The sequence below is a fragment of the Elephantulus edwardii genome, unplaced genomic scaffold (genome assembly GCF_000299155.1).
Source record: "Elephantulus edwardii isolate Elephantulus edwardi_28Jun2011 unplaced genomic scaffold, EleEdw1.0 scaffold00141, whole genome shotgun sequence".
Classification (NCBI taxonomy): Eukaryota; Metazoa; Chordata; class Mammalia; order Macroscelidea; family Macroscelididae; genus Elephantulus; species Elephantulus edwardii.
Window position 1 is genome coordinate 6,131,902 of NW_006399891.1, and position 26,956 is coordinate 6,158,857.

Here is a 26,956-nt window from a genome sequence, read left to right on the forward strand (position 1 = left end):
AAAAAAAAGTGAGTTCAAGTAAATACTCGTTTTAAAAAAAAATATGGTTGTTTTTTTTTTGTCCTACCATGTGCTCCCTTCTTGCCAGGATCTGCTCTTTATAGAAGTGATACGGTGCAGCAATGAAGGAATGAAAACCCAAAATCCCTGTAAATGTTCATTAAAACTAATAAAATTTAATAATAATTTTTAAAAAGCCTAAAAAGAAGTGATTTAGAACACAGCCTACATTGGTATGGCCTCATTAATGGAACAAATAAAATCTATTTACAAACACAATGTCATTTATTAGAGAGGGCATTAAGAAGTCTAAGATGTATGTCTAATTGTTATGTACAAACACTAGGTGCTGTAGAATGTAGAGGATCTGATGGTCTTGAAATCATTATGAGAGTCTTACTTCTTAAGACCAAAGAAGCAGACTGACTGCTCTGCTTTCTAGCACTGCCCCGAGTGATTGCTGACTGACCCTTCTGGTTTCTCTCCTTCCAGGTTTTCATAGAGAAGCAGAAGGGAGAAATCCTGGGCGTGGTGATAGTGGAGTCCGGCTGGGGCTCCATCCTGCCCACAGTGATCATAGCCAACATGATGCACGGAGGCCCCGCCGAGAAGTCCGGGAAGCTGAATATTGGCGACCAGATCATGTCCATCAATGGCACCAGCCTGGTGGGCCTGCCCCTGTCCACCTGCCAGAGCATTATTAAGGTACCTAGGCATGGGAGAAATGAGCTTCTGTGCAGACCTGACAAAGGAGGGAAGGTGACTGCAGCCCAGATCTTTATTGCGCATGACCGTGTTCTGGGGGCCTGCAGCCTAGATCGTTACTGCGCATGAGCGTGTTCTGGTGGTCAGCACCCTTGAAAGCTTTGCACTGAGGTCACTTACCTCAGAGCCCCAGGGCAGTGCTGCAGGTTAGGTGCTCGGCTATTCACTGAGAGGTTGGTGGTTGGAAGCCACCTAGAGGCACCTTGGAAGAAAGGCCTTATTACCATCCAAAAACTGAGCTGTTTAAAAACCGTGTGGAGACAGCCCTCCTCTAACACACGTGGGATTGTTGCCATTAGTTGGAGTCAGTTTGATGCAACTGGCTTTTTGTTTTTAACTCACCTTCAAGGTACTATTTCAAGATTCTTCCCCATAGGTGTTTTCTGATCAAGGATGGCATATATGGATCACATGACTTGTGCCACGCCTGGGCTCCCATCACAAAGTACCACAAAAATCGAAAAATAAACCCATTGCCATGGAGTTGGAACTGGCTCATAGCTGACTCTTCACTGGGTTTGCAGGGGCCGTAATCACGCAGGAGGAGATGGCCCATCTTTCTCCCTCGGAGCAGCTACTGTGTTTTAAGCACCTGCCTTTGAGTCAGCAGTGCAATTCCCACTGGGCTCCCAGATCTCCCCAAAGGGCCACAGAGAGGGTCTAAAATGGCAAACATATACTGTCTCACAGTCTTGAAGTTTAGAAATTGGGACCCAGGGTGTCAGGAGGACCATGATGGTCTCTTTTCTCAACTCTCCTGGCTCATTGTAGCCTAGGTGCCCTTGGTTTGCACCTGCAGCAGAACACCATGGACATGGACATGCGTACTTTCTTCCGTGTGTGTGTGTGTGTGTGTGTGTCCACCTCATTTATAAGGACATAACGACACCATTCAGATTGCTTTAGGACTCCCCTTACTTTGGTTTAACCTTATGTCAACTTAGCAGACAACATCCTTGAAGACCCATCTCCAAACAAGGTCATGCCAACAGGTGCTGGAGTTTAGGGCTTCAGCATAAATTTTAGGTGGACACGAGTCGACCCATGCAAACACCACTGCAGACATCGCTAGTCAATCACAGCACTCTCCCCCACTGAGCCGGAATTGAACTGCAGTAGCCTTTTCTTCTGCACAACAGTCCGATTACATAGATTCAGCCAGATGTTCTTGGGAGGAATTGCCAACCCTGTTACAAATCACAGAAATGCTTTGAATCAGAGGACATTTTCCTCCACAGTGGCCATGACTGTGGTCTAGGTGAGTGTGTCCTCCCCCAGAGCTGACATAATGCTCTCCACAGTGCTCAGTTGTCATAAGAACGAAGAAAATCTGTTACAGTCCTTGTATTATTTTTTTAAGTATTATAATAAAATACATAAAATCTATTTAAACTTTTAAGTGCACTTTCTCCTCACCTTCCAGTAAGGTGAGATTCCAAGGACCACTATGTTGTAATGTGAAAATTAGTATTACACAGAAATGTAAGATGACTATATCACTATGTAACTGCCAGTTTATATCATTACTTCACTGCCAGACCACTGAGAATCATGGCCCAGTCAAGTGGACCATCACAGCTGGTGTTAGCCTCCCTTGGCACCTCAGCATCCAAGACTGCCAGGTGTAAATCCTTACAGCACTGAATAGCCAGAGTAGACTTTTCTACTATTGTTGTAAATGTGGAATGTCAGATAGTGAGATAGTAGTCAGTAAGTGAAGAGTTGTTGTTGTCAGGTGCCACTGAGCCAAGTACAACTCATAGCAACCCTATACATCACAGAAGTGAAGCCTGTCTCGTCCTTTTCATCCTTGGTACATGTGAGCCCTTTTTCACAGCCACTATATCAGTCCCTCTCACTGAGGGTCTTCCTGTCTTTCATTGACCCTCCACCTTTCTAAGCATGATGTCCCTTTCTAAGGAATAGACTGTCCTAACTAAGGTACATCTGATACAGGCCATGGTCTTCGCAATCACTTGTTATACATCAGAGAGTTGGACAATGACCAAGGAGGATAGAAGGAGAATTGATGCCTTGAGCTGTGGTGCTGGAGAAGAGTATTGAGAATACCATGGACTGCCAGGAAAACAAACAGATTTGTGCTGGAAAGGGTTAAACCAGGTGGCTCCTTGGAGGCAAGGATTCTGAGGCTTCATCTGACATACTTTGGACATGTTGTGAGGAAAGACTGGTCCTTGGAGAAGGACATCATGCTTGGGAGGGTGGAGGGACAGCGCAGGAGGGGAAGGCCCTCTATGAGGTGGATTGATTCAGTGACTGGGATAATCGGGATGGGAGAGTCAGAGACAGTGCGATTGGCACAGGACAGAGCGGTGTTTAGGGCTGTTGTACATAGGGTCGCTATGAGTCATAAGCGACTCGACGGCACATAACAACAACAGGTCCAAAGTCTGTGAGATGAAGCATCACCACCTTTGCCTCCAAGAAAACTCTGGTTGCACTTTCTCCAAGACACCATCTGTTTGTTCGTTTGCCAATCCGTAGGATATCCAGAACTCTTCTCTAGCAGCTCAACTCAAAGGCATCAGTTCTTTTGCTGTGATCCTTATTCATTGTCCAGCTTCCAGATGCAGAGCAGGTGATTGAAAAGGCCATGGCTTGAATCAGGTGCATCTTGGTATTTAAACTGACATCATTGCTCCTCAGGACTCTGGAGGAATCTCTGGCAGACTTTCCCAGTGCTGTGCATCTCCTGATCCCCTGACTGCTGGTACCAGGGGTAGTGGTTGTGCACCCAAGTAAGATAAAATCATTGATAATTTTAGTCTTTTCTGTCATGATGTTATGTATTACTACACGTCAGTGAGATGGACAATGACTAAGGATGATAGGAGACAAATCAATGCCTTTGAGTTGTGGTGCTGGAGAAGAGTATTGAATATATCATGGACTCAAGGAGAACTCATAGGTTCATCCTGGAGAGGGTGAAACCAGGCTGCTCCTTGGAGACAAGGATTTTGAAGTTTCTTCTGACATACTTTGGACATGTTGCAAGGAGAGATCAGTCCTTGGAGAGGGATATCATGCTTAGAAAGGTAGAGGGACATTGCAAGAGAAGATGTTGGGGAGATGGATTGGCTCAGTTACTGGGGAGTGGAGATAGGTGTGTCAGAGATATAAGATAGAGCAGATTTCAGAACTGTTGTATATATAGGTTTGCTATGAGTCGCAGGTGACTTGATGGCACATAACAACAGCAACAACATCATGATGTTGTCCGTTTGCCCAGTAGTGAGGATTTTTGTTGAGATGTAATCTATATTGAAGGCCTTAATCTTCTGCAGCAAAAATGTCTCAACAGTAAGTAAGGAGTCCATATATTTCTACATTTCAGCAGATGACAGAAGAACTGATGCCTTTGAGTTGTGGTGTTGGGGAAGAAGTCTGAATATCTCATGAACTTGCAAAAGAACAAACACGTATGTCTTGTACAAAGTACAGCAGCCAAAGTGCTCCTTGGAGGCAAAGATGACAAGCTCTGTCTCACAGACTTCGGGCGTGTTGTCAGGAGAGGCTATTCCTTGGAGAGGAACATCATACTTGGAAAGGTGGAGTGTCAGCAAAGGACAGGAGGACCCTCAATGAGATGGATTAACACAGTGAATGCGACAGTGGACTCAGTGTGTCAGAGAATGTGAGGACGGTACAGGATAGAACAGAGTTCACGTCTGTTGTTGGGAGGGAAGCTATGAGTCTTAACTTGACTCAGTAACACCTAATAACAACAACAGTTGCATTCATGGTGTTCTGCAATTTTCACCACTATCTGTCTCCAAAACTCAATTGTTCTGGGTGAAGAGTTTCTGTTTGTGGAGATGAGAGGGCCCTGGTGAGACAGTGGAACCTGTGAGAGCTGGAACATGATGGGATTACACTGCTCCTGATCTCACGAATTCTCCCCCTTGGACAGGTGTAGTCTCACCACATCTCTGTTAATCTTTTTTGTGTGGAAAATGATTGAGTTTCCCTTCTCTAACAGGTGCCTTACACAGGTGCTAGTCTTGAAAGATTGTCCTGTAGATAGGAGTCGTAGATGCACCTTTTATACCAAAACAGAATTATTTTTGTTTAACTGAAGCTGGAGTTATTATCTAGTACTAAAGGAAGGTCCTGAGAAATTAAATGTGAATGTTTAAAGGAAAGAACTAAGATTTCCTCAAGAAATGGAACATCTGTACGTAGTGTTTCACGCACACTGGAAGTTATAGATTGCATGGTCAGTTTGCATGAGAACATTCCTCTGTACAGCATGTCTATGGACCCCACCAGCTCTGGAACAAGCACTGTGGATGGGGAGTGGGATGGGGTATGAGGTGGGGTGGAGTAGGATGTGTGGTGTGGAGACAGACTGGGATTGTGTGGCTTCTCTCCATCCCTCAGGGATTCCTGCAAGACTGTTAGAAAGAAACTAATGTGTATGAGACATGAGTGGTATGTATGTGTGTGTCTGTATGTGAAGTGAGACCATGGACTGCTAGGAGAATAAAGAGGTTCATCTGAGAGAAGGTGAAACCAGGATGCTCCTTAGAGGCAATGATTTTGAGGCTCCATCTCTCATACTTTGGGCATGTTTCAAGGTAGGACCATTCCTTGTAGAGGGACGTCATGCTTGGGAGGGTGGAGGGACAGCGCAGGAGAGGAAGGCCCTCTATGAGGTGGATTGATTCAGTGACTAGGCTAGTGGGGGTTGGTGTGTCAGAGATAATGAGATTGGCTCAAGATAGAACAGGGTTCATTCAGAGCTGTTATACAGGGGTTCGCTATGAATTGCAAGCAACTCAATGGCATATAACAACAATAGCATATGTGAAGAGCTGTGTGTGTGGGAGTGTGAGGTGTATGGTATGTCCGAGATATGCATATATGTATTTAAGTGCGTATGAGAGAGAATGAGAATATGAATCATCTAACCATCATTCTGAGCAACAAAGAATTTCAAACACCACCACCCTTGGCCCATCAAGGAGTGGGAGGGGAAGGTGAATGTGTAGGACATGGGGATGGGCGCCCCACTTTGATCTTAATGAAATGGATTAGATTCTTAATTCCTCATAAGATAATCATGCCCAGAAAGAACTAGTTCTCTTTGGCTTCATTTAATTTCTCTTTGTTCTATCTTATACTTAAATAATTTCTACCTCTTGCTTAATATACATTAAAGATAAGGCAAAATAATCTGCTTTGAACATGCATATTCATGTAGACATGCTTAATTGGGCCTCTGGTAGCACTGTGGTGAGCTGTGGGGAAGCTAGGAGGACATTACTCATGTGGAGGGTAATTGTGTAGTTGAAAAGGCTCAGGGCCCCCAGTGACATCATAGGTGAGATGCTCTGGGGGTTCAGAGGAGGGAGGATTTTTAAGGATATTCAACGTAAATCTTGAAGGATGAACGAGGGCTGGGTGGCTAGCAAACAGGAAGTGGCCTTGAGACAGGAGAGAGAGGGTCTGGGCCTCTTTGAGGGGGCTGGCCTGGTGCTGCAGGGATGTGGTGGTGAGGGTGGACCTAGAGCAGGGGCAGGACCCCACATTTGGTGCCTTTCACTCATGCTAAGGTTCAGAACATGCTGTCTCCCACCAGCAAGCAAGATACTTAGTAAACACCGCCCTGCCCTCACAGAGTGACCCCAGGGGCTGTGGGACCAGATTCCAAGCTCCCCACCCTGAGGAGCTCCTCCTGGTGGGGAGAAGTGAACGGAGCCTTGCAGACCAGCACCCCTGACTCCCTGGCCCCCGGGCACTTCTAAGGAAGCCTGTCACTGGCTTCTCCACTGCTCTGGAGCTCCACTCCACTGGGGTTTCTCCCATGCACCAGTCAACTCCAGAGCCTCCTGACGGCTCTGTATGACATAGGACTGGTGCCTATGAGGTTAGGAAACTGAGGCACAGAATGATAGTGCAATTATCCAGGGCCACATGGCTAGGTAGTGACTTCTTGTTGCTGTTGTGTACCTTTGAGTCAGACCAATCCATAGCTGACCCTTTAGTGTGTGTTCAGAGGCAGTAAGTCACCCGGGAGGAGACTGTCCATCCTTCTCCCATGGAGCAGCTGGTGGATTTGAACCACGTGGTGGAGCTTGGCTATGTGCCCGAGGGCCATCTGCCTCCACCCTTCAATACTCTTCTTCAACATAGTCGTCCAGGGAGGGAGGTGGACGGCAGTGGATGCTGGGGAACAGTTCTCGTCTCCCAGGAGACATTGGGAGTGCTGGTAGTCTTCATTGTCACACTGCAGGAGAGGGGTGCTCCTGGCATCCTGTGCATGGGGCAGCCTTGGCTGTGTCCTGGGGCTCCCACAGTGAAGCACCGCACCCTAGGTGGCCTGTAGGGATGGAGCTTTATCGTCTCACAAGTCTGAAAGCTCAAGAGTCCAAATTCGTGGGTCAGCTGTGGTGGTTACTTCTGAGAACTGCAGGAGAATTTGTCCTCAGCTCCCTCAGCTTCTGGTGACTCTAGGTGGTCCCTGGCTTCTCCACTGCTCTGTCTCCATCACATGGTTATTTACCCTCTATCTCTGTATGTCTTCTCCTGTTTCACATGGACACTGTTGTGAGTGAATAGGAGTTCCTGCATGGCACGAACGTTTAATACATGCAGCAGCTAGCCAAAAGATTGGTGGTTCAAGTCCACAGAGAGGTTTCCTAGAGGTAGGTCTGATGATCTGTATCTGAAAAACAGTTCTGTTCCAACCTACATGGGGTCACCACGAGTAGAAGTCAGCCCCATGGCAACTTGTTTTATGAGTGGTGCAGACCCACCTTGCTCCAGTACAGCCTCGTGTTAACTGATAATATTGTCATCGAGACTCTTCCCAAACAAGGTCATCTATGTGGGGCTGGGGGTTAGGACTTCAGCACATGGTGCAGGGAGCCGGTCGTTAACAGCCCCCACCACAAAGGATTATCCAGCCGAGGGTCAATAGTGCTGAGGCTGAGAAACCCCGTCAGACTTCAGATGTGGAAGAGGGGGTTAGGAGGAGGCGAAGAAAGGAGGTTCAGGGGGTCTTGGAGTGCTGGTGTGGATCTGAGAAGTGTAGGGAGCTCTGAGGAGCTGTGCCAGTGGCCCAAAGGCAGGCGATCCGAATGCACCAGCCGCTCCGTGTGAGAAAGATGCACAGTCCCTTCCTGTTCGATTACAGCCCCTGGTTATAAACCTGCTGGTTCCAGCTGGACAACAATGAGCTTGAAAGGTCTAGGGAGGAAGCATGGAGAAACTCACAGGTCTAGTGAAGCTTCATGTGGGGAACCTATGACATACCCCCCTGGGGGGGGCCAGACCCCCTCTTCTTCATGGAACTGCAAGGGAGACAGCAGGTGGTCAGGTTACAGACGAGGCATCTGGGACTCCACGTACCTAAATTTGTCCAGTGCTGGCAAGTGTCCCAGGTCTCCTGGTTCCCACCCCTCCCAGCTTCTGTAGGATGGAGGTCGGAGAACCCTGAGGCCATCATTGACCAGCTCTGGTAGACACCCAACTGATCACAAAGTCAAGGTCAAAGCAGTATTTACTTAGAATGCAAAGAGAATGAATGCCAAAGCTTAGAAACATTGAGCAGTTCCCTAAGAGTGAAGGGCTTACATGAGTTGATGTCTGTAAGTGAAGTCTTTGTGAAAGCAGAAAATTATAACGTATAATGGTGATGAAAAATGGAGAATAAGAAAAAGGGGTCTGGGTGCTACCATCCACACAGATGTCCTTCGCTGAATGGGCCAGTTAGAGGACTAGAAGATGGCTGGACTGTCCCATGTGGGTGAGATGTGATGCCATAGCCCGCAGATGACAGGCACCAGTGTGGGCACATGCACAGGGCGCTGCTGATGGACCATCCTGGCTGGGAGGAGTCTGTTATCACAGATCGCAGTCAGCATTGTCAGCACAGAGAGTAGACTGATTTGCAGTGTTAGGAGCCCAGGTGGCATGGTCTGTAGTGTGTTGTGGTGCTAAAGAAAAGGCTGTTCGTCTCCAGTCATTCAAATCCACCAGCAGCTCTTTGAGAGGAAGACAGTAGCATCCTCTCGTTATGATTACCTGCAGCCTTAAAATCCAGATGGAGGGTCAGCTGTGAGTTGAAACTGACTCGACAGCAGTGAGTTTGAGATTTTGAGTTTGAGTATTAGGTTTGAGGCAGCGGTACGTCAAAGATGGAAAATCCTCATCTTCTATATGGAAGACCTGGGTTCTGTTCCCAGCCAGTGTGTGACCACTGCCTGCCTCTTGGTGAAGGCCTGTGTGTTTTAGATGCTGACTAGGTTACAGCACAGCTTCCAGGCTAAGGTGGACTGGGACAAAAGGCCTGGAGATCAACTTCTCAAAGTCAGCCATTGATCCCTGTGGATCGTAATAATCTGGTCCAGTGATCCCTGTGGATCTTAATGGTCTGTCGAAGGATCATGGAAGTTTCTGATCATGGATGGTTCAGATCCACAGGATCATGGGTCAGTTCTGACTCGATGGTACCAAATAACACCACTTGTGCCAACAGTGACAAATTGAAGGAAAAAACCAGCATCACAGTCATTGTCTAAAGGGACATTTCAAGATCTGTTCTGAAGTACAATGCTCTCTGTGATAGAATATCCTTACATTTACAAGGAAGAAAGGAAGACCAGTTAATATGACTAAAATTCATATTTACAAACCAATCACTGACACCAAAGATGAGGAAACGAGATTTTTACAGACTTCTGTAGTATGAAATTGATTAAGCAAGCAATTAAGATACATTGATAATTACTGGTGGTTGGAAAGTTAAAGCTGTAAATAAAGAAGGATCAGTAATAGGAAAATTCATCCGCAGTGATAGAAATGACATATGATGGCCTCTCCAGTGACCCCTGTGGGTCATGATGGCCTGTCCAGTGATCCCTGTGGATCATAACGGTCTGCCCACAGCTGATCAAGAGAATGGCACAGGACTACATGGCCAATCCATTCTGTACTGACCAGAGTTGGTGGGAGTCAAGACCTGCTCGGCTGGCAGCTAGGAAAATCAACAATGTTGTTTTTAAAATCTCTGCAGAACTGCGCCACTATCTGCCTGCACATGGTATTGCTCCAGGGTTGAGCTAGGGTTGTTTGCAGTAAATTTGACAAACATGTCTCATCCTTGTTTTAGGGACTTCTCCAAAGTACTGAAGAGCAATGATGTCACTCTGGAGACTAAGGTGCACCTGATACAGGCCATGGTCTTCGCAATCACTTGCGATGCATCAGAGAATTGAACAATGACTAAGGATGATAGAAGGAGAATTGATACCTTTGAGCTGTGATGTTGGAGAAGAGTATTGAATATACCATGGACTGCTAAGAAAACTAACAGGTTCAACCTGGAGAAGGTTAAACCAGGCTGCACCTTGGAGACAAAGATTCTGAGGCTTCGTCTGACATACTTTGGACATGTTGCAAGGAGGGACCAGTCCTTGGAGAAAGATGTCATGCTTGGAAGGGTGGAGGGACAGCACAGGAGGGGAAGACCCTCTATGAGATGGATTGATTCAGTGACTGAGACAATGGGGGTAGGTGGGTAGGTGTGTCAGAGACAGTGCGATTGGCATGGAACAGAGTAGGATTTAGGTCTGTTGTACATAGGGTTGCTATTAGTTTCAAGCAACTCGATGGCACATAACATCTCATCCTGGTAAATCAGTGCTTCTCAAACTTTTATTTGAATCAGCTTAGTGATTTTGTTACTGGGACCTCTAGTGGCACTGTGGTTAAAACATCCTGCTGTTAACTAGGACATCAGTGGTTCAAACCCACCAGCCACTCTGCAGGGGAGAGAAGTGGCAATCTGCATCCATATAGATGGACAGCCTTGGCAGCCCTGGGGGCGGTTCTCCTCTGTTGTGTAGGATCTCTGGGAGCTGGGAGCAGGAATCAACATCAGTGGGTTTGCTTTGGGTTGACGATCTTGTAAAAATACACATTCTGGTTGATTAGTTCTAGGATAGGGCCTGGGAGTCTGAATTTCCAGCAGGCTTTTGGATCATTCCATCACCAGTTATGGCCACACTTTGGGTCTAAAGCAGTGTCTTCTATGTCTTCCCTTACTACTTACAGAATTATTTTAATTGCTTTTCTCCTTGTTCTTCCCCCCACCCCCCACTCCTGTCCTTGTTCCTAAAGACCAGTTACTGGTAGATAAACGAAAGCATTCCCTCCACCTTGGCCGGTGCATCGCCCCCCTGTCTGCCCTCCGAATTTTTTTAGCTGAAGGATAACTTCCCTTTCCTACCAGGAGAGCATCTCAGTGCTGCTCTCCTGTTGCTATGGAGACTGCTCTGGCTTCCCTCCTTCCCCGCCCCTCCTGCCTGGCCTTCCCTCCCACCATATTTCTTAATTTGCTGCACCATTCCACTGTTGTCATGGGGACAAGATGACCGTTTATCTAATTGGCACCTCAAATAAAATGGCAACTTAGAGAGCCAAGTTAATGGGACCCAACTTGAAACACTGATTAGGAATGGCAGCACAGATGCATGGTCTGGTTATTTCAAATTGTGATTTCTCGAAGCCTCTTCTTGCAGCACATTTACCCCAATCTAGAAATTCTCTCACTGAGGGATAAATCAAGCATCTTAAATCAATTCACATAAAAGGAACGGGCCCACCGGTGCAATGTGACTTTTCAACCACCATTGAGGAAATAGAGTTCAGTCCCTCTGCCTTTCTAGGAGGTGCCCTCTAAGGTGGTTCTGTAGCAAACCAGCATGGCTAAGTCAGCCTGTGTTGAAAAGTGTAGCTGTTAAAGCAGGTGGAAGTCGGGAGGGATCTAACCATGTGTGCCCTCCATCTGCAGCATGGTGAGCCTGATTTTTCACAGATTCCTACTCTCATGTTATATTATTATAGAGAGGGGCACAGGGGCTCCAGTTCAGGGCTACTGCCCAGCCATGTGCCCCGCTGCCCCCCACCACCACTTACCATGTGGCACACTCTTGTCCAGCCTTCACGAGATCCCTGAGGCCAGATGACGCCAGTGTGCTTCTCAGCCCATGTACCTCTTGCACAGCAACTATGCATCCATCAGTATAGACTTGTTTGCCACCATTATGCTTCGTGAACTTGGATAGCCTAGTGGGCAAGGAATTGTGCTGCCAACCCAACAGGAGGCTGTTCAGATCTGCTACCTGGTGTGTAGGAGAAAGATGGGCAGTCACCTCTCTTGCCATTTACAGCCTCTAAAAGCCCACTGAGAGTCAGCTGTGAGTCAGTTCTAACTTGGTGGCAGTGAGTTCAGGGTGTGGTTTTTGTTTTTGTTGTTGTTGTGTCAGTATTTTTAGATGATGCTTAGGTTTCAACAGAGCTGACAGACTAAGTGAAACGGACTGACAATCTCCTTCCAAGAATTGAGCCAGTAGGGGAGCTCTGGTGGCCTTGTTGACGGGGACCAAAACCCCCAAAATTCAGTCAGTGAAATCAGATCAGAACTGTCCAGTCCCATCGTGCTTGGGACGTAAGTCGGGGGTGATTTTGGTAAAGCTGCCAACCTTGAACAGTGTTTCTTGACACAAAAAATGTCTTGATTAAATGAGCATGAGGGGGAACACTGAAAGGAAAGGAAAATATAAGCATGAATTATGTCCACACTACTCAAACAGTCATACACTTTTTTAATTTTAGAAAGAAGTGTTTTTTTAAAATGGTGATTGTGATTTGGTGTTTCAAAAGAGATTTAATGAGAAAAATATAAAGAGTGTTAAAATCATAGAAGGATAGAACTGGAAGAGAGGGTAATGAGTTTAACAATTTATCTGTTTTGAAATGAAGACACTGAGGGGACGCAAGGTGGAGCAGAGTGCCAAGACCCCACAGCTGTGGTGGCGGAACAGAGCTCAAACCCACATCTCCCGAATCAAACAGATTCCTCGTCACTGACCCATGCTGCTGTTAGAAGCAGAAAACCAGACCGTGTGCCGTTGGTGGTGTGGGTGATGGCACGCGCTCTGGTGGGGAAGGGCCAAGTCTTTGCACATGTTCATTTATCCAGTGAGAATCACAGCTCAGCTCATGCATTTCTCCACATCATTTCCTTAAACTGGGAAGGTCTGCAGAGATATATATTCCAGAATGCCGGGGAGAGTGTGCCCTGGTTGAGCATGCATCCCTCACCCAGGCGTGGAATCCTCGGCAAGCGGAGCAAAGGCGTGCTTGTGTTGATTTATAATCTGCAGAAATTGCTCACCACAGATTAGCAAGGAAGCTCTGATAATCCCGTGTTTACCCTGCTTACCGGGCGTTCCGTGCCTGTCAGAGATTGTCAATTTGAAAAGAGGCTTTGATTTGATTTGGTAGAAAAGTGGCATGAGGTTAGGAGAGATAGATGCCAGTCATATTCAGAAGCCATCTTTAATGTGAGGAAAGCACTGTGACATTGTTTTGCTACATATTAGAACAAGAATGCAGGCAAACCCGTGCTTGTCTTGCTGAGTGAGCCAGCACTGCCCACATGCCGTGAGGAAGTGAGACCACTGCAAACTAGCTTACAGCCACCGGGGGCTCATTGTACCCAGAAAACCAAGCAGTGAGCACTGAGAGAAGAGAGCACTGAGAGCTGCTGCTGCTGCTGCTAACTGCCCTCGAGTCTCCTCCCAGCTCATGATAACCCCGCACATGACCAGTCCTGGCCTGTCCCCGTGTCAGACTGCGAATGAGATCATCTGACACACATGGTTTCCACTGGGTGATTTTTGCATGGCGATCTCTAGGCTTTTACTGCTGGTCCATCTTAGTCTGGAAGGTCCAGTGACTCGTGTTCAACACACAAGCCCCCACTGACAAACAGGTGGTGGGTGGTTGGGTGTCTTGCGTTGGAATCCTGATCTCCTGTATAAGGGCGAAAGATCCACTGTGGAACCACAGTGTCTTAATGAAATTGAACCATGTGAATTAATTTTTATTTTATTTTATTATTTTGTGTGTGTACGGTCAAATCAGATCTGACTGGTATTGGAGGAGATTGTCTCCTCCTTCTCCAGCAGAGCATATGGTGTATTTGAACTGCCTACCTCTGGGGTTTCAGTACAACTTCTTGCCACAAGGCCACCAGAGCTCCCTTGTGAATTAAATTCTTATTAGGCGCCATCAAGTCTACTACAGCACAGAGTGATCCTGTGAACAGCAGGTCTGGCCCTTGCCCTGTCCTGTGACATTCTCACGACCTCCTTCATGCTCAGGCATGTCATTGCAGGCCCTGGGGCAGTCCATCTCTTTGCGGGTCATCCTCTCTTTGGCCAACCCTTCACCTTCCCCAGTATAATGTATCTTCCCAAGCACTGGCCCCTCCTGATAACACGCCCACAGTGTGTAAGGTGAAATTTCACCCTCCTCACCTCTGAAGGAGCACTCTGACTGTAATTCCTCCAAGATGGATTTCTTTGTTCATCTGGCAGTCCATTGTATGTTCAGTACTCTTGACCAACACTACACCTCAAAGGTATTCGTTCTTTTTTGCTCTTTCTTAGTCATTGTCCAACTTAAAGATGCATAGGAAGCAACAGGAAATACCATAGCTTGCATTGCATCAGGTACACCTTCGTCTTTAAGCTGACATCCTTGCTCTTTAGCACTTTAAAGTGATCCCTGACAGCAGAGCAGAGCTCTCCAGTGCAACACGTTGTGTCCTATCCAATCGCTGCCATTGAGAGTACTGCTGGAATCAATAAAAAAACAGTAGCAAAGCCAAGGGTGCAAGAGGGAATATTATGAGGACAGGAACCTGAAGAGATTGACATAGGAGAAAGTGAACTTGAAGTAGGGTCCAAGTTCAAGGTTAGAATGAAAGGCCAGCTGTTGTCCCTGATATCTGTGCTCCTCATGTCATACAACGAGTGTCACACTGTGATGTGAGGAAAAATGGTGGGTTTTGAATACAGACAGTCCTGATTGAATCTCACTGTGGGTGAACTTGGCAAATGTCTTAGTATTTCTGGGCCTTAGTTTCTACTTCTCTAAATGGAGATAATTAGAGTGCTCAGTTTGTTGGGGGAAGTTAGCAAGATGGCTCTTGAAGGTCCATCTCCAGGGTGGTGTCAGATGAGGCAGGAGTTAGCATTGTGATGCAGGTGCATTCCACAGCAGGAGGGGTCCTGATGTGACAGGGTCCCCGGGAGCTCGCACAGGGTACCCACATGGAGGTGGGTGGCTGGATCAGGCTGTGCGATGACTAAGCCCACAGCCCACCGTCACCCCTGTGTCCACCTTACTAGCCCCTGAGTTCATGGAATGCAGTGGCCCCAGGGTGAACAGTGAGTGTATCCCTCTGAGCCTCAGCATCTTTTGGAAGAATTAAGGCAGCAGGTGACTTGAGTGCTCTGCAGTAGCCCACACTTGCTGTTCTCACAGTGAAAGGTACACATCAGAATCCCCTACAAGACCTACTTACACACAAACTGCTGGGCCCACTCCTGGGGCTTCTGACTCAGTAGGTGAGGGTGGGGCCAGAATTCTCACTGCTCATGAGTTCCTGGGTGCTGCTGGTCTGGAAGCCACTGGTCTCTACAGGCTGGTAAAGCCAGACAGCCCTAGGGAAAATAGAACCAGTGGTATCTAGTCATCTCCCAACTCACAGCACCCCATGTGTATCAGAGTGGACTGTACCCCATGACCCCTTTCCGAGGAGCCTCAGAAGGTCAGCTTCTGATCCAAGATCCAGTCCTGGAAAGCCTGAGGGGCACAGCTGTATGCTGACACATCTGGGGAGCCTGCTCAATGGCATTGGGTTTCCTCATACTACTTATCAGAGAGGAATAAGCCAAGTGTAGGGCTGCCTCTTTTTCCTGCTTCCCCCAATCCTGGTGGAGATGTTGATGATACTGAATGGTAGATGGAATGGGAAAGAAGGCATGACCACAGACTGGCAGGCTGGGGAGATAGGCCTCTGATGAACTGGCATATTGCTGGGAATGACTCGCCCTTTGTTACAAGAGGGGTAATCACTAGAATTGGTCTTTCAGAGACAAAGCCCCTCTCCCACTCTTACCTCTGTTCAGCCCTGAAGGAGTTCCACACAGCGTTCATGTCTCAAGCTCAGTAGTGCATGTGACGCTAGGCCTCATAGACACACAGAAGCCCAGTGTTTTAGCAAGCCCCTCAAACACAGCCTGTTCCTGGAAATGAAGCAGTTACCCTCACAGAACAGGTGTCTGGATGGAGGGAAAGGGCTTTCTCTTGATCACTCGGTTACCTTCCTGGGTCAGTGGCGTCCAGCAGGGAGTCACCCTGGCCAGGCGCAGTGGTTTGCGGTGGGAGGACTCTGGTGCTTTCCTCTGAGTTGTAGCCTGCATGTGTTGGCTCCACCAGCCAGCCAAGGACACACCCGCATTCACTGCATTGTCTTGACTTTAAAGGGCTTGAAGAACCAGTCCCGCGTCAAGCTGAACATCGTGCGGTGTCCTCCCGTCACCACCGTGCTGATCCGGAGACCGGACCTGCGCTACCAGCTGGGGTTCAGTGTCCAGAACGGAATCGTAAGTACTGCGTACTCTACTCTCCCCAACACTCTGACAGATGAGAAGGTACCAGGGTGTGGCTGTGTTGCTCTTTTCCTTTTCATTTGTGTTAGTCAGTGCTCATCGTCCGCTATGGGCCGTTCTCTCTGGTAGAGAGTTCTATGTCCGTCCCCGGGAGAGGACACGTGCTCTCCTGGAACCATGACGTACAGAGCCCAGTGTTCAGGTGGTCCTGCCAGTAACCAGCTTTGGTTTGGTCCCATAAAAGGTGCCCCTGGCTGCACAGGAGACCCCACAACTGCCCAGGAGTGTCTTAACTCCCAGGTGCTTGGAGAACGCCTTGGAGTTGATACATTGGTTGTTTCTGTCAGCCTCATCAACACCACCCCGTGGGTTTGGTTTTTAATTGGGGGTGTGGTCCTACTTTCCCCCCTTGCTCCTCCTCACTTGTTCAAGGAGATCAACTGTGAAATAGCAAACGGCCAGAAGTTGGGAAAGAAGGGCCCAGCACAGGGAAACTGTGGGAGCTGGAGCCAGGCCAGAATGCCTTCTGCCTCTGGCAGGGCGCACACTCACCACTTTCCTATCCCTTATTTTAATGGAACACACTGTGTTTTTCTTGGCTGCCAGGTTTCTCCCGTATCTGTCCAGTCTGGGGATTCAGAGATAGCACTGCATATTCTTAACGTCCGCATTCGAGCCCCAGGTTGGGAACCACTGTTATAGTGGAGCATTCCTGCGCTGTCCGCTTAGCCAATTAGTTTGCCCTTTTAACCTGGAGATAACACTTTCAGGATCAAGAATTTTCACCAGTCTGCTTTGTAAAATGTTTCTGTTCTGTCCTGCCTTCACTGGCTCCAGGGAGTGCTGATGGCATAGTCCATAGGGTGCTGTGCTGCTAACGGAAAGGCAGCACCTCTCTGGAAGTTCGAATCTACCAGCAGCTCCGGGGGGAAAGATGGAGTCACCTCCCATGTAACTTACAGCCTCTGGAAACCCACTGGAGGGTCAGCTATGAGTTAGTTGTGACTGGGCCGCAATACAGGGTTCTTGGTGTGGTTTTTGTTTGGGTGTGATTTGTTTGGGGTGGTTTTGTTGTTTGTTGTTTGTTGTTGTTTTAATTTACCTGGAACTCTGTACATCTGGACTTTGCTGATCCAGTCACTCCCCAGGGCCTACCTGATCAATTTTGAGTATACCCACTGCTGCTTTCTCTGTATTCATCTTTCCAGTCAAAAAAATACCTATTTTTCTCCTCCCCTTCTGGGTCAAGGAGGTTGAAGTACATTTTCTGTTTTAGAATTACCCTGAACATCCCGGGTGCAGGGTAGCAGCACACAGCCCCTTCTCACGTGCTGCGTGTAGCTCAGCTCTTTTACTGAGAGTGAGCGCCCTGAGTGACGCGCGGTAGCTTTCAGCTGACAAAGTATTTGTCTGTTTATGCTTCCTTGTCTGATTTGTTTATACCTGAATAATAATGAAAGTTCAACTCTTCGCTGAGTCATTCTAGGACAGGTGTGAGTTCACTGGAGAGCCTTGGCTAAAGTGGGGCTTTGACCCCAAAGTCCCTGAGCTACTGAAGGGGCCACCACTCTCAGATACCATGTCAGCAGAGGTATTTAAATAAAGATGCACATTGTGGAGTGAAAAGTCGGTGTTGTAATTCCAAATAATGTGCTTTTAGGAAAATATGACTGGCTCATTTTGTGAGATGGAGACGGCCATTCCCTGCATGAGCTGAGCCTCCTGCCTGGCCTGAAAGACTTGGTTTTGACACCAGCCTGCAGTCCCCCCCATCATCCCCTCAACTTCACCCCAGCCCCAGGCCCCTGCTGGCTACTCTATATCAGGAGCCGCTGTGGCGATGTTTCTGTGAGGTGTACATGTGCCCACGAGTAGGGAAGGCCAAGGGGGCATCTCCCTTCCAGCCACCCTGGTGCCAGCCCTCTCTGTAGCTCAGGAAATTGTGAGCCAGAAAACCAGGCCAGGTTGTTGGCCTGAGACAGCTTATTGAATGACTCTAGCCATGGCTCTGGGAGAGAATCCTAACCTGCACCACACAGTTTGCATGGCGGACCCGTGACCGTGAAACAGCGCTTCTCACCAGGACCCACCGGGGAGGCGAACACCAGGGAGAAAGGCCCCTTGAAACCGCCATGTGCTGCGTTCCCAACGTGAAGCACTCACCTCTCCTGGGAAGGGGAAGAAGGAGATGCAGATTTCCAAAGGGGAAAAAGCCATGTCGGCTTCTCAGAGTTTAGTTTGCTGGAGTGTAAAGGAGGCGCTGGCCAGGGGGGTAATGAGGCCGTGTCTCCACAGATCTGCAGCCTCATGCGTGGAGGGATAGCCGAGCGGGGCGGCATCCGCGTGGGACACCGGATCATCGAAATCAACGGACAGAGTGTTGTCGCCACCCCGCACGAGAAGATCGTCCACATCCTTTCCAATGCTGTTGGGGAGGTAGGAGTGGGACCCAGAGCTCGGGGGAGGCCTTCCAGGTACCCTAGACCTTACAGAGTCTGACCAACCAGCTTTCTTCAGGATGGCCCTGACTCATGCCTGTCCTGTGTGTTGGGGGACCATGCTCCCTGCCGCAGTTAGGGGCCATCAGGCTGACCACGACTCAAAGTGACCCTGTGAACAGCAGTTCAGAGCCAAGCCCTATCCTGTGCCGGCCTCGTAAACTATGATCTTTTCACATCCATTGGGATAGTGGCTGTGTCATTTCATCTCCTTGAAGATCGTCCTCTCTTCCTCTGACCCTCCCTCTTTTCCAGCATGATGCCCTTTTCCAAGGACTAGACCCTCCTGACAACAAGCCCAAGTATGTGAGACCTCGTTTCACCATCCTCACCTCTAAGGAGCACTTTGGTTACTCTTCTGGCAAGACAGACTTCTTTGTTCCTTTTGAAAGTCCTTGGGACATTCAGTACTCTTCTCTAGCACCACCATTTAAAGGCCATCAAGTTGACAGTGGCTCATAGAGACCCTATGAATGACAAACCTGAGCCTACATCTTCTTTTTTGCCCCTCATGCAACTTTTAATTGTGATTTAAGTAAAAGTTTACAGTGTAAACTGGCTTTCCACCCAACAGTTCATACACTTTTGGTGACATTGGTTATAATACCCAAGCTACAAAAGCACAGTTTCCGTTCTTCCCCATTCCTGCCCTCTGGGCAGTGCCAACTTTCTGATCCTGGACGTTTACTATTCTCGGGAATGCCTTTCTCCCAGTGTTATTGATCATCTTCTACTGTTTGGCTGGAAACTGAGTCGGAGAGGAGTTTTATTCGAGGCCCAAAAACTAACAGCCAGAGAGGCTCCGGGGCTTCCACAGTCTCTGTCACACCAGCACGCCTGATAGAAAATGTTGGGATTTTTTAATGTGTTCCACGTTTCCTCTCCCATTCTGTCAGGACCTTCTGTGTAGGATCCCCTTTAGAGCAACCGGTAGCCGTAGCTGGACACCTTCTAGTCCTGCTGCTCTCGATGTGGTGGAGACTAAAGGTCATGTAAGCCCCTGGGCTTTAGGACTAAGTAATCTTTCCTTCTTTCTTCTCGGTTTTGCATGGGAAGGTGGAGGGAAGACCAGTCGTTACACTCTGGATGGCCACTTGTAAGCTTTGGAGACTTCAGCCTCTGCTCACCACAGTAGCATGTAGACTATCGTCTCTGTAGGCGCTGTTTTGCCAGTTGACTTGCTATCTCCCCAGACGGTGGTCCTGAGCTCCCAGTCCCAGCGACTCATTTGGCTTCATAGAGTTTTCCGTGACTAATTTTTCGGAACCAAAGTAACAAGCTTTTCTGAAATAAAGTGACAGTTTTTTCCTCCAAGGCTGCTCTGGACTGACTGAAACCTTGAACCTTTCACGAAGCTCATTGATGGTTTGGGGACCACACGTTCCTCAGGGTGCAGAACCATCTGTCTTTGACCAGTTTTAAGCCCATTTCCTTGAAAAATAAATGATGGTCTGAGGCTCCTGCATGAAAGCAGAAGAAAGTGCCCTTGTCTCTGATTTTATTTGTTCACCTTCTCTTTTCAGCGCACAGGTTTATCGTTCCTTTTCTCTCTGGGTCCTCGAGCAGTTCCGTTACTCCCAGTTAGTCTCATCAAATGAACCTATGAGATTTTAGAATAGACCCAGCTGTGGTCTACAAGGCAGACCACCAGTGTCTCCCAGCATAGGTGTGCCCCAGCATGCCCGCTTGGTTCGTTGTAACTAAGTTGAGGGCAGATGTTCTGTTGTCACTGCACCTTCCAGGAGAGGTGGCCAGTGAGGAGCAGTGACAACCCCAGACTCCCTGCCCTCCCATTTTTAGTGTCCTCTGCTTTTTTACAGCCTAGTGGAAATAACAACACTGACCAGGAACAGGAGCCTCTGCATAGCCTCTGGTCATTTAGGTGTTTCTTTTCTGTCACTCCTAACTTTTTGGAAAGCCCTGGAGTGTTTTATTTTATTTTTTTGTTGCACATTTTCTTCCCTCCCTCTCCCCTAGTCCACTTTGAAATACATCTCTTACTTCAGATTGTCATACACATAATACCTACTCATATGTTCCTTTTAAACAGTTCTTCCTCTCGTCTGTTCTACTGCAGTGTTCATTATCTATCTGTCCACTCTTTTCCCATTCTCGCCCCAGCCCCCCATGTCTGTCCAGTTTTATAACAGCAGTGTTAGGCAGTATTTGTCCTTTTGTAACTGAGATAATTCTCTCAGTATAATGTTCTCCAGGCTTTCCCATGTTGTGTGATGTTTTACAAGTTTCTTGTTTTTCAATGCCGCGTGATATTCTTTTGCATGAATGTACCATAGTTTTTCTATCCGTTCATCTGAAGTTCAGCAGGCCAGCAGACAACGCATGCTGGCAAGGTTGTGGAGAGATTAGAACTCTTATTCCTAGCTGGTGGAAATGTAAAATGGTACAACCACTATGGAAACCAGTCTGGTGCCTTCTCAAAAAGTTATAAATAGCATTTGACCCAGCAGTGGCACTGCTGGGATTATACCCTAAAGAAGCCAGAGCCACGACTCAAAGCAGATGTTCGTAGCTCAGCCTTTGAAACCCAGTGGAGCACAGCTTTTTTCTGACACCCGCGGCCTCGTCGGAGTCAGGGCCGCTGGCTTTTCTGTGAGGTGCCTCTGTTTCCCCAGCCTCCTCTCCCCAGAGCCATGCCCCCTGCTCATGTGTGTTCTCTGCCCCCAGATCCACATGAAGACGATGCCAGCCGCCATGTACCGGCTGCTGACGGCCCAGGAGCAGCCGGTTTACATCTGAGCCCGCGCCCCGCGGCTTGCATGGAGGAGCCTCCTCGCTCGTGGTTGTGTGTCTAGTGCTGCATCTGTGTGTCCACTGAGACATTTCCCTCTCTCGCTCAGCGTCTGGTTGTGCACAGGAAGAGGAGACTCTGCAAGCCCCTCTTCGCTCTCTGTCTCTCTTCAGTTTTGTTTTGTTTTGGGTTTGGTTTTTTTTAAAATCCAGGGACATTTTGTGTGTACTTGCTTGGCGACGGAGAGCTGCCCCAGTCAGCCCAGGACCCACCTGCAGGACTTGGGTTGGGGGAGCAGGGATCCCCAGGGAGGGCTGTCACTGCCGGGCAGGGCATCGTCCTTTCCCAGAAGTGCAGACCCTGGTGATGAAGCTTCCTTGGTGGTGCCTCAAACTCAGCTGCTGGGCTCCGCACCCCTCCGCTGGACACGTGGGGAGATGAGAGGGACGGGACGGGGTGTATCACCCACGGTGTATCGGCACAGGCTCCACCCAGAATTTCTGAGCCAATCTTATACCCCTTCTATAGCTAGTTTTAGTTCCAGCATACTTGTGTTTTCAGTAAGGTGGGCCTCCTCGCCCCAGAGGACCAGAAAGGGGAACTGCCTTGCTCAAGGATGGTGTGGCCTTGCTGGGAGCTTGGTGGTTCACAGGGGTCCAGAGCCCGACTTGTCCTGAGGTCGGCAGCCACTGGATGAGCTTGCAGGTTCCATAGATCGCGCTCTCTCTCTCTCTCTCTCTCTCTCTCTCTCTCCCACACACACACACACACACACAGAGAGCTGTACTTGTCTATCATCCCATCCCCTTCCCTCCACTACCAACATCAATAAAATAATCTGAGACTGCTCCCCGCTCCAGAGGGCCCCTGGACCACCCGCACGGCCTCTCGGGGCAGGAGAGGGAGGGCCACGCCCTGGCAGCTGGGTGGTGTGAAGGCTGGCCAGCCTGGTCTTATGAGGTCAGTTCCCGGCTGAAATGTGGCCCCTGCCCCTCTGAGAGAGTGGAGCTCACTACCCCCTTCAAACACTCACACACACACACACACACACACACACACACAGAGGCGGGGGTCTGGGCAGGACAGATTGCCCTCTTGGAGTGTGAGGGTCCGAGTCCTTGTGCAGGGACACTGTCATGTACGTCTCCTGGCCCTAAGCTGGACCAGCTTTCTTTTCTGCTCAGGGCTGGTAGGCGGCCTGTGACATTGGAAAGACCAGAACAGTTCATAAGACACAAAACTAAGGGGACTATAATGACCTCAAGCTATGCCTAAGAATTCCCACGTGTGTCGTGGAAGCGTCATCTTGCTGCCTCGTGGTCTGAGGGGTTTCTCACGGGTGTGGAATTTTCCTTGTTCTCATCAGGTGCCTCAACTGTCGAGTCCGCCGTGGTCAGCCCAGATGTTTTAGTAATCCTCTTCTTCTGAGCCAGTTTTCACTTCTCGGCCCAAAGAGCATTTTGTTTTTGTGTGAGTTCTGGTCCTGGTTTGTTTAGGTTTTTTGTTTGTTTGTTTGTTTGTTTTCTGTTGTATTCATGACCTCAGTAGAGACGGGGAAGAGAAACTAATCTATTTTGTAATAATATAATCCCTGTTCTCTGCACCTGGGATGTTTACGTTGTGTCTTGTGGACATGGGAACTAACTTGGTGAGCAGGTGCTGGGGACGATGTGTTTACATGTGGGGTGGAGGGGCTCCAGGGAGTGAGAGAAGTAGCTATAACCTGGTCCAGAGAGAGCAGCGTCAGGCTTGTGTCTTCACCTTACGATGTTTCTGTTTAGAATTGGGAAATCTGGGGACCTCAAGGGACTCAGCAGATGGCATTTCTTTCTGGGTGCAACAAGTAGAAGCAGAGAGGCAGGAGAGGGGATAGGGCAGCAATCCAGTGGGACATTACTTTCTCCTGGACTTGGATCTCAGAGCTGAGCTGATGGGGGGAGCACAGGGCTGACCCAAGGTTGATGCTGCCCCCCCCAAACAAATGTAAGAGCTGAGAACTGTGGGTCCAGGTTCTCAGTTAGAAAGAACCTACAGTGTCCAGTGTTAATCATTAAATCCTAGAGTCACAAGGCTGTGTTTCGTCAGCCAGACACATGACCAGGCGTCATTGGTGATCCTTCCAGCATTGAGAGCACCTGGGGACCCACCTGCCTGGGCACCACTGACACCCTGAGACCGCAAAGGCTTCCCTCAGGCCTTCTGCAATTGCCCAGTAATAACACAGTGTCAGTAATACACCTGGAGAAGATCTCTATTCCTCTTGCACACAGATCCTGGAAAGTTCGAGAGGTGCTGAGAAAGACACTTTTAGACTGAGTGTATCCACCCATCTCCTGTCCCGCGTCAGCAGGCTGGTTACTCACTCCTCTCCTGGTACTGAGCGTTGCTGGGATGTGAAACATGTGCCTCCAGCTGGAGAATAGTCTCTTTCCCATGTACCCTTTGGACGGAGGGATTTTGTTTTTGTTAGGGGTAACCCAGTTCCCATAGAATCAATTCTGGCCTGTGGCAGCTGCGTGTGTTCAGAGAGGACCTACTCCTTTGGGTTTCTAGGCTGGGACCTTTCAGATGGAGATCACCAGGCCCCTCATGCACGACCCACAGGTGGGCCTGGCATTGGCAGCTTTTCAGTTACAATTGCCCAACATTTATGCATCAGTAGCACCCAGGCGTCCAGTTCACAGTGACCTAAACACCCAAGCCTGTTTGTGTGGATCTGAATCCACCTCACAGAGAGCCTGACGGACAGAGCAGGCCGGCCCCACATGGTGTCCAAGGCTGTGAAGCTTTACGGTAGCGAGACTGCCCTCCCTTTCTCCTTTGGAGCAGCTGCTGGGTTTGAACCACCACCCTTTTGGTTAGCGGCCTAGTGTTTAATCAGCACCACCAGGGCGCCCAAGCTTAGAAATGGGAATCCGTGCACTGCAATCCCAAAGGTGAGCAGTTTGAATCCACCAGTTGCTTTGCTGGAGAAGGAGGGACAATCTCCTCCTGTACCAGTCAGATCCAATTTGATGGTACACACAAAAATAATAAATTTAAAAAAAAAATTTGGGAATCCGAAGTAGTAATCCGATTTGGGAAGTCCATGAGAAGAGTCGTTTACTTGTCCGCCTCGCCCTGGATCTCGGGAGGAAGTGAGCGAACAGCCCTCCTCCCACAATGTCCAGGCCACACTTGTCACTCAACCAAGAGGAGCTGGCAGCCCCACTTTGTGGACTGACTCCTATGTCCACCTCCCTGCCACCCCCGAGCCCCTGCCAGGACTCGCTCCCCTCTGTCCTCTAAATGAGCGTTTCTTGGAGCCACTGTCAGCCTTGGATCCTTCAGAACAGGAACCCCCAGATGACGACCAATGTCCAGAGCAGCAGCTTCCTCCTTTCTCCCAGGGACATGCGTCCCCAGGACCATTTGCTTCAGTGCAGTGCCATCCACACTGGCCTCCCGGGAGCCCCAGAGTAACCTACTACCTCCCCCAGCTCCCCGACCCGCTGGCACTCACCAACCACGCTGATAGAACCCCTCCAGGGCCCACCAGGGGTCTCAACCCAGTGGCCCTGCTGCACCAATGTTTACACACACCTGCCCCATCCGCGTCCACAAGGCCACCTGTCTGCGTGTGTCACCTCTGTCCCCACCTTCCCTGGTCGGGTTCACCTGAGCACATGATCTCCGTTTTCTCCACCCACCCACCCCCCAGGCAGCGTGTGAGGATCTGGGAGCCGAACCCCACCACACTTGGCACAGCACTGAGAGTGTGAACGTGTGTAAAGAGGGTGGATTAGAGCTTATTGTAAAGCATCGGGAGAAGTATAGTATTGTATTTCTAACAATATTGTTCTTTGTATACACAGAACTCAATGATCTCTATATATAAAAATATAAATAAATCTATAAATAAGATATATATCCCCGTGAGCCCGGAATGTTGGCCCCGCACTCCCAGCAAATGGCCCCCGTTGGGCGTGCTGGCCGTGGGCCGGACCCTCCCCTCCTCTGTCGCCTGGCCTCGGTCGTCGGGGTGGGGTTGTGTGTATTTAACGTGCTAGCTCCCTTTATTTAACGGAACGCTACTGTCTGTAAAAGTCGCAGCAACAATAAACAAGACCTTCACCTCTTGGCTCCACTGAGCATCTTATGTCGGGGGACAGGACTGTGGGGTGTGGGGAAGCGGAAGGGGTTTGTGTTTTCACCTCCTGTTCACCCAGTGGGGGCTGTTTGCTCCCCCAAGTACAGCATTTTCAACGTGGATGGAGTTTTGTTCTGTAAGAAGGAGCTGGGTTACCCGTGAAAGGCTGTGGTCACCTCCTCTGCCCGCACTGTGACAAGGAGAAAGGAACCTTGTGGTTCCACACTCTGCAGCCTCTGGTCTAGGGGTTGTAGTGGGTCAATGGCACAGTGACTGTCATGTATGTAGGAGACCCAGGTTCGATTCCCAGGCATTGTACCTCGTGCATAACCATCCACCCATCTGTCAGTGGGGCTTCAGTGTTAAGGTTTTGAACGGATTCCGAGGCCGGTGATCTGCTTCCCAAAACCAGCCCGTGAAGCTCTAAGAATCCAAGGTCCAATTCACAGCTGACCAGATGGAGCGAACCAGGTTGCTCCGCCTTCTGTTAGGGTATGCGCACGGGGTCCCCACGTGTCAGGAGGACTCAGTGGCAGCGATCCTCCGTGAGGAGAGAAAACCAGAGTTGGTTACCTCCACGAGTCATCTCTGAAGGGGAGGGGGCACTGGACCGCACGTGGAGGAGGTAAAACAGTGCCCGGGACCCCCTGACACCCGTGCTCTCAGCTGTTCCCCTTTTTGACATTTGATGGGCGTGAACCTACTACTGCAGAGCTGCGCCCCGGAGACCTGACTTCCAACATGCAGCGTGTCCAGCCCTACTTCCAAAAGCAAAATGCCCCTCCAGTTTTTTCCCCTCTTTTCTGAGAAGCCTTGGCACTTCCCAACCCCAAAAAGAGGTGAAGCCTGTGCAAAGAGGGGTCTCTGTTGGCTTAGGGGTGAGGAGTTGCGCTGCTGACCTAAATGCTTGCAGTTCGAATCCACCAGCTGCTCCGCGCTCAGCGGTCCTTTGGTCCCAACTCTACAGCACGCAACAGCTGGACTGAGGGGCGCTCCTTCAGGAGACTCCACACCGCCTTTCACGGAAAATGTGAGCTTGCTACACCACGGACATGCCTGCTGCATAATGTGAAAGGAAACACAAGTAAATGGTAAAGGCTTAGCAGTTTGTTTTTTTATCTATCTATATCTATCTATCATCTATCTATCATCTATCTATCTATCTATCTATCTATCATCTATCTATCATCTATCTATCTATCATCTATCTATCTATCATCTATCTATATCTATCTATCATCTATCTATCTATCTATCTATCATCTATCTATCATCTATCTATCTATCTATCTATCTATCTATCTATCTATCTATCTATCTA

The 26,956-nt window shown here is 48.9% G+C and overlaps 1 protein-coding gene across 1 annotated transcript in view; it reads left to right on the plus strand.

Moving 5' to 3' along the window:
• Positions 1-21,514, plus strand: part of APBA1 (amyloid beta (A4) precursor protein-binding, family A, member 1) — a 321,554-nt gene extending 300,040 nt beyond the window's left edge. The window contains exons 10-13 of the mRNA XM_006894407.1: positions 493-705; positions 16,134-16,253; positions 18,555-18,695; positions 21,443-21,514. Coding sequence (XP_006894469.1) covers positions 493-705; positions 16,134-16,253; positions 18,555-18,695; positions 21,443-21,514 — 546 coding nt within the window. The remainder of the gene's footprint in view (positions 1-492; positions 706-16,133; positions 16,254-18,554; positions 18,696-21,442) is intronic.
• The last annotated feature ends 5,442 nt before the right edge of the window (positions 21,515-26,956 follow it).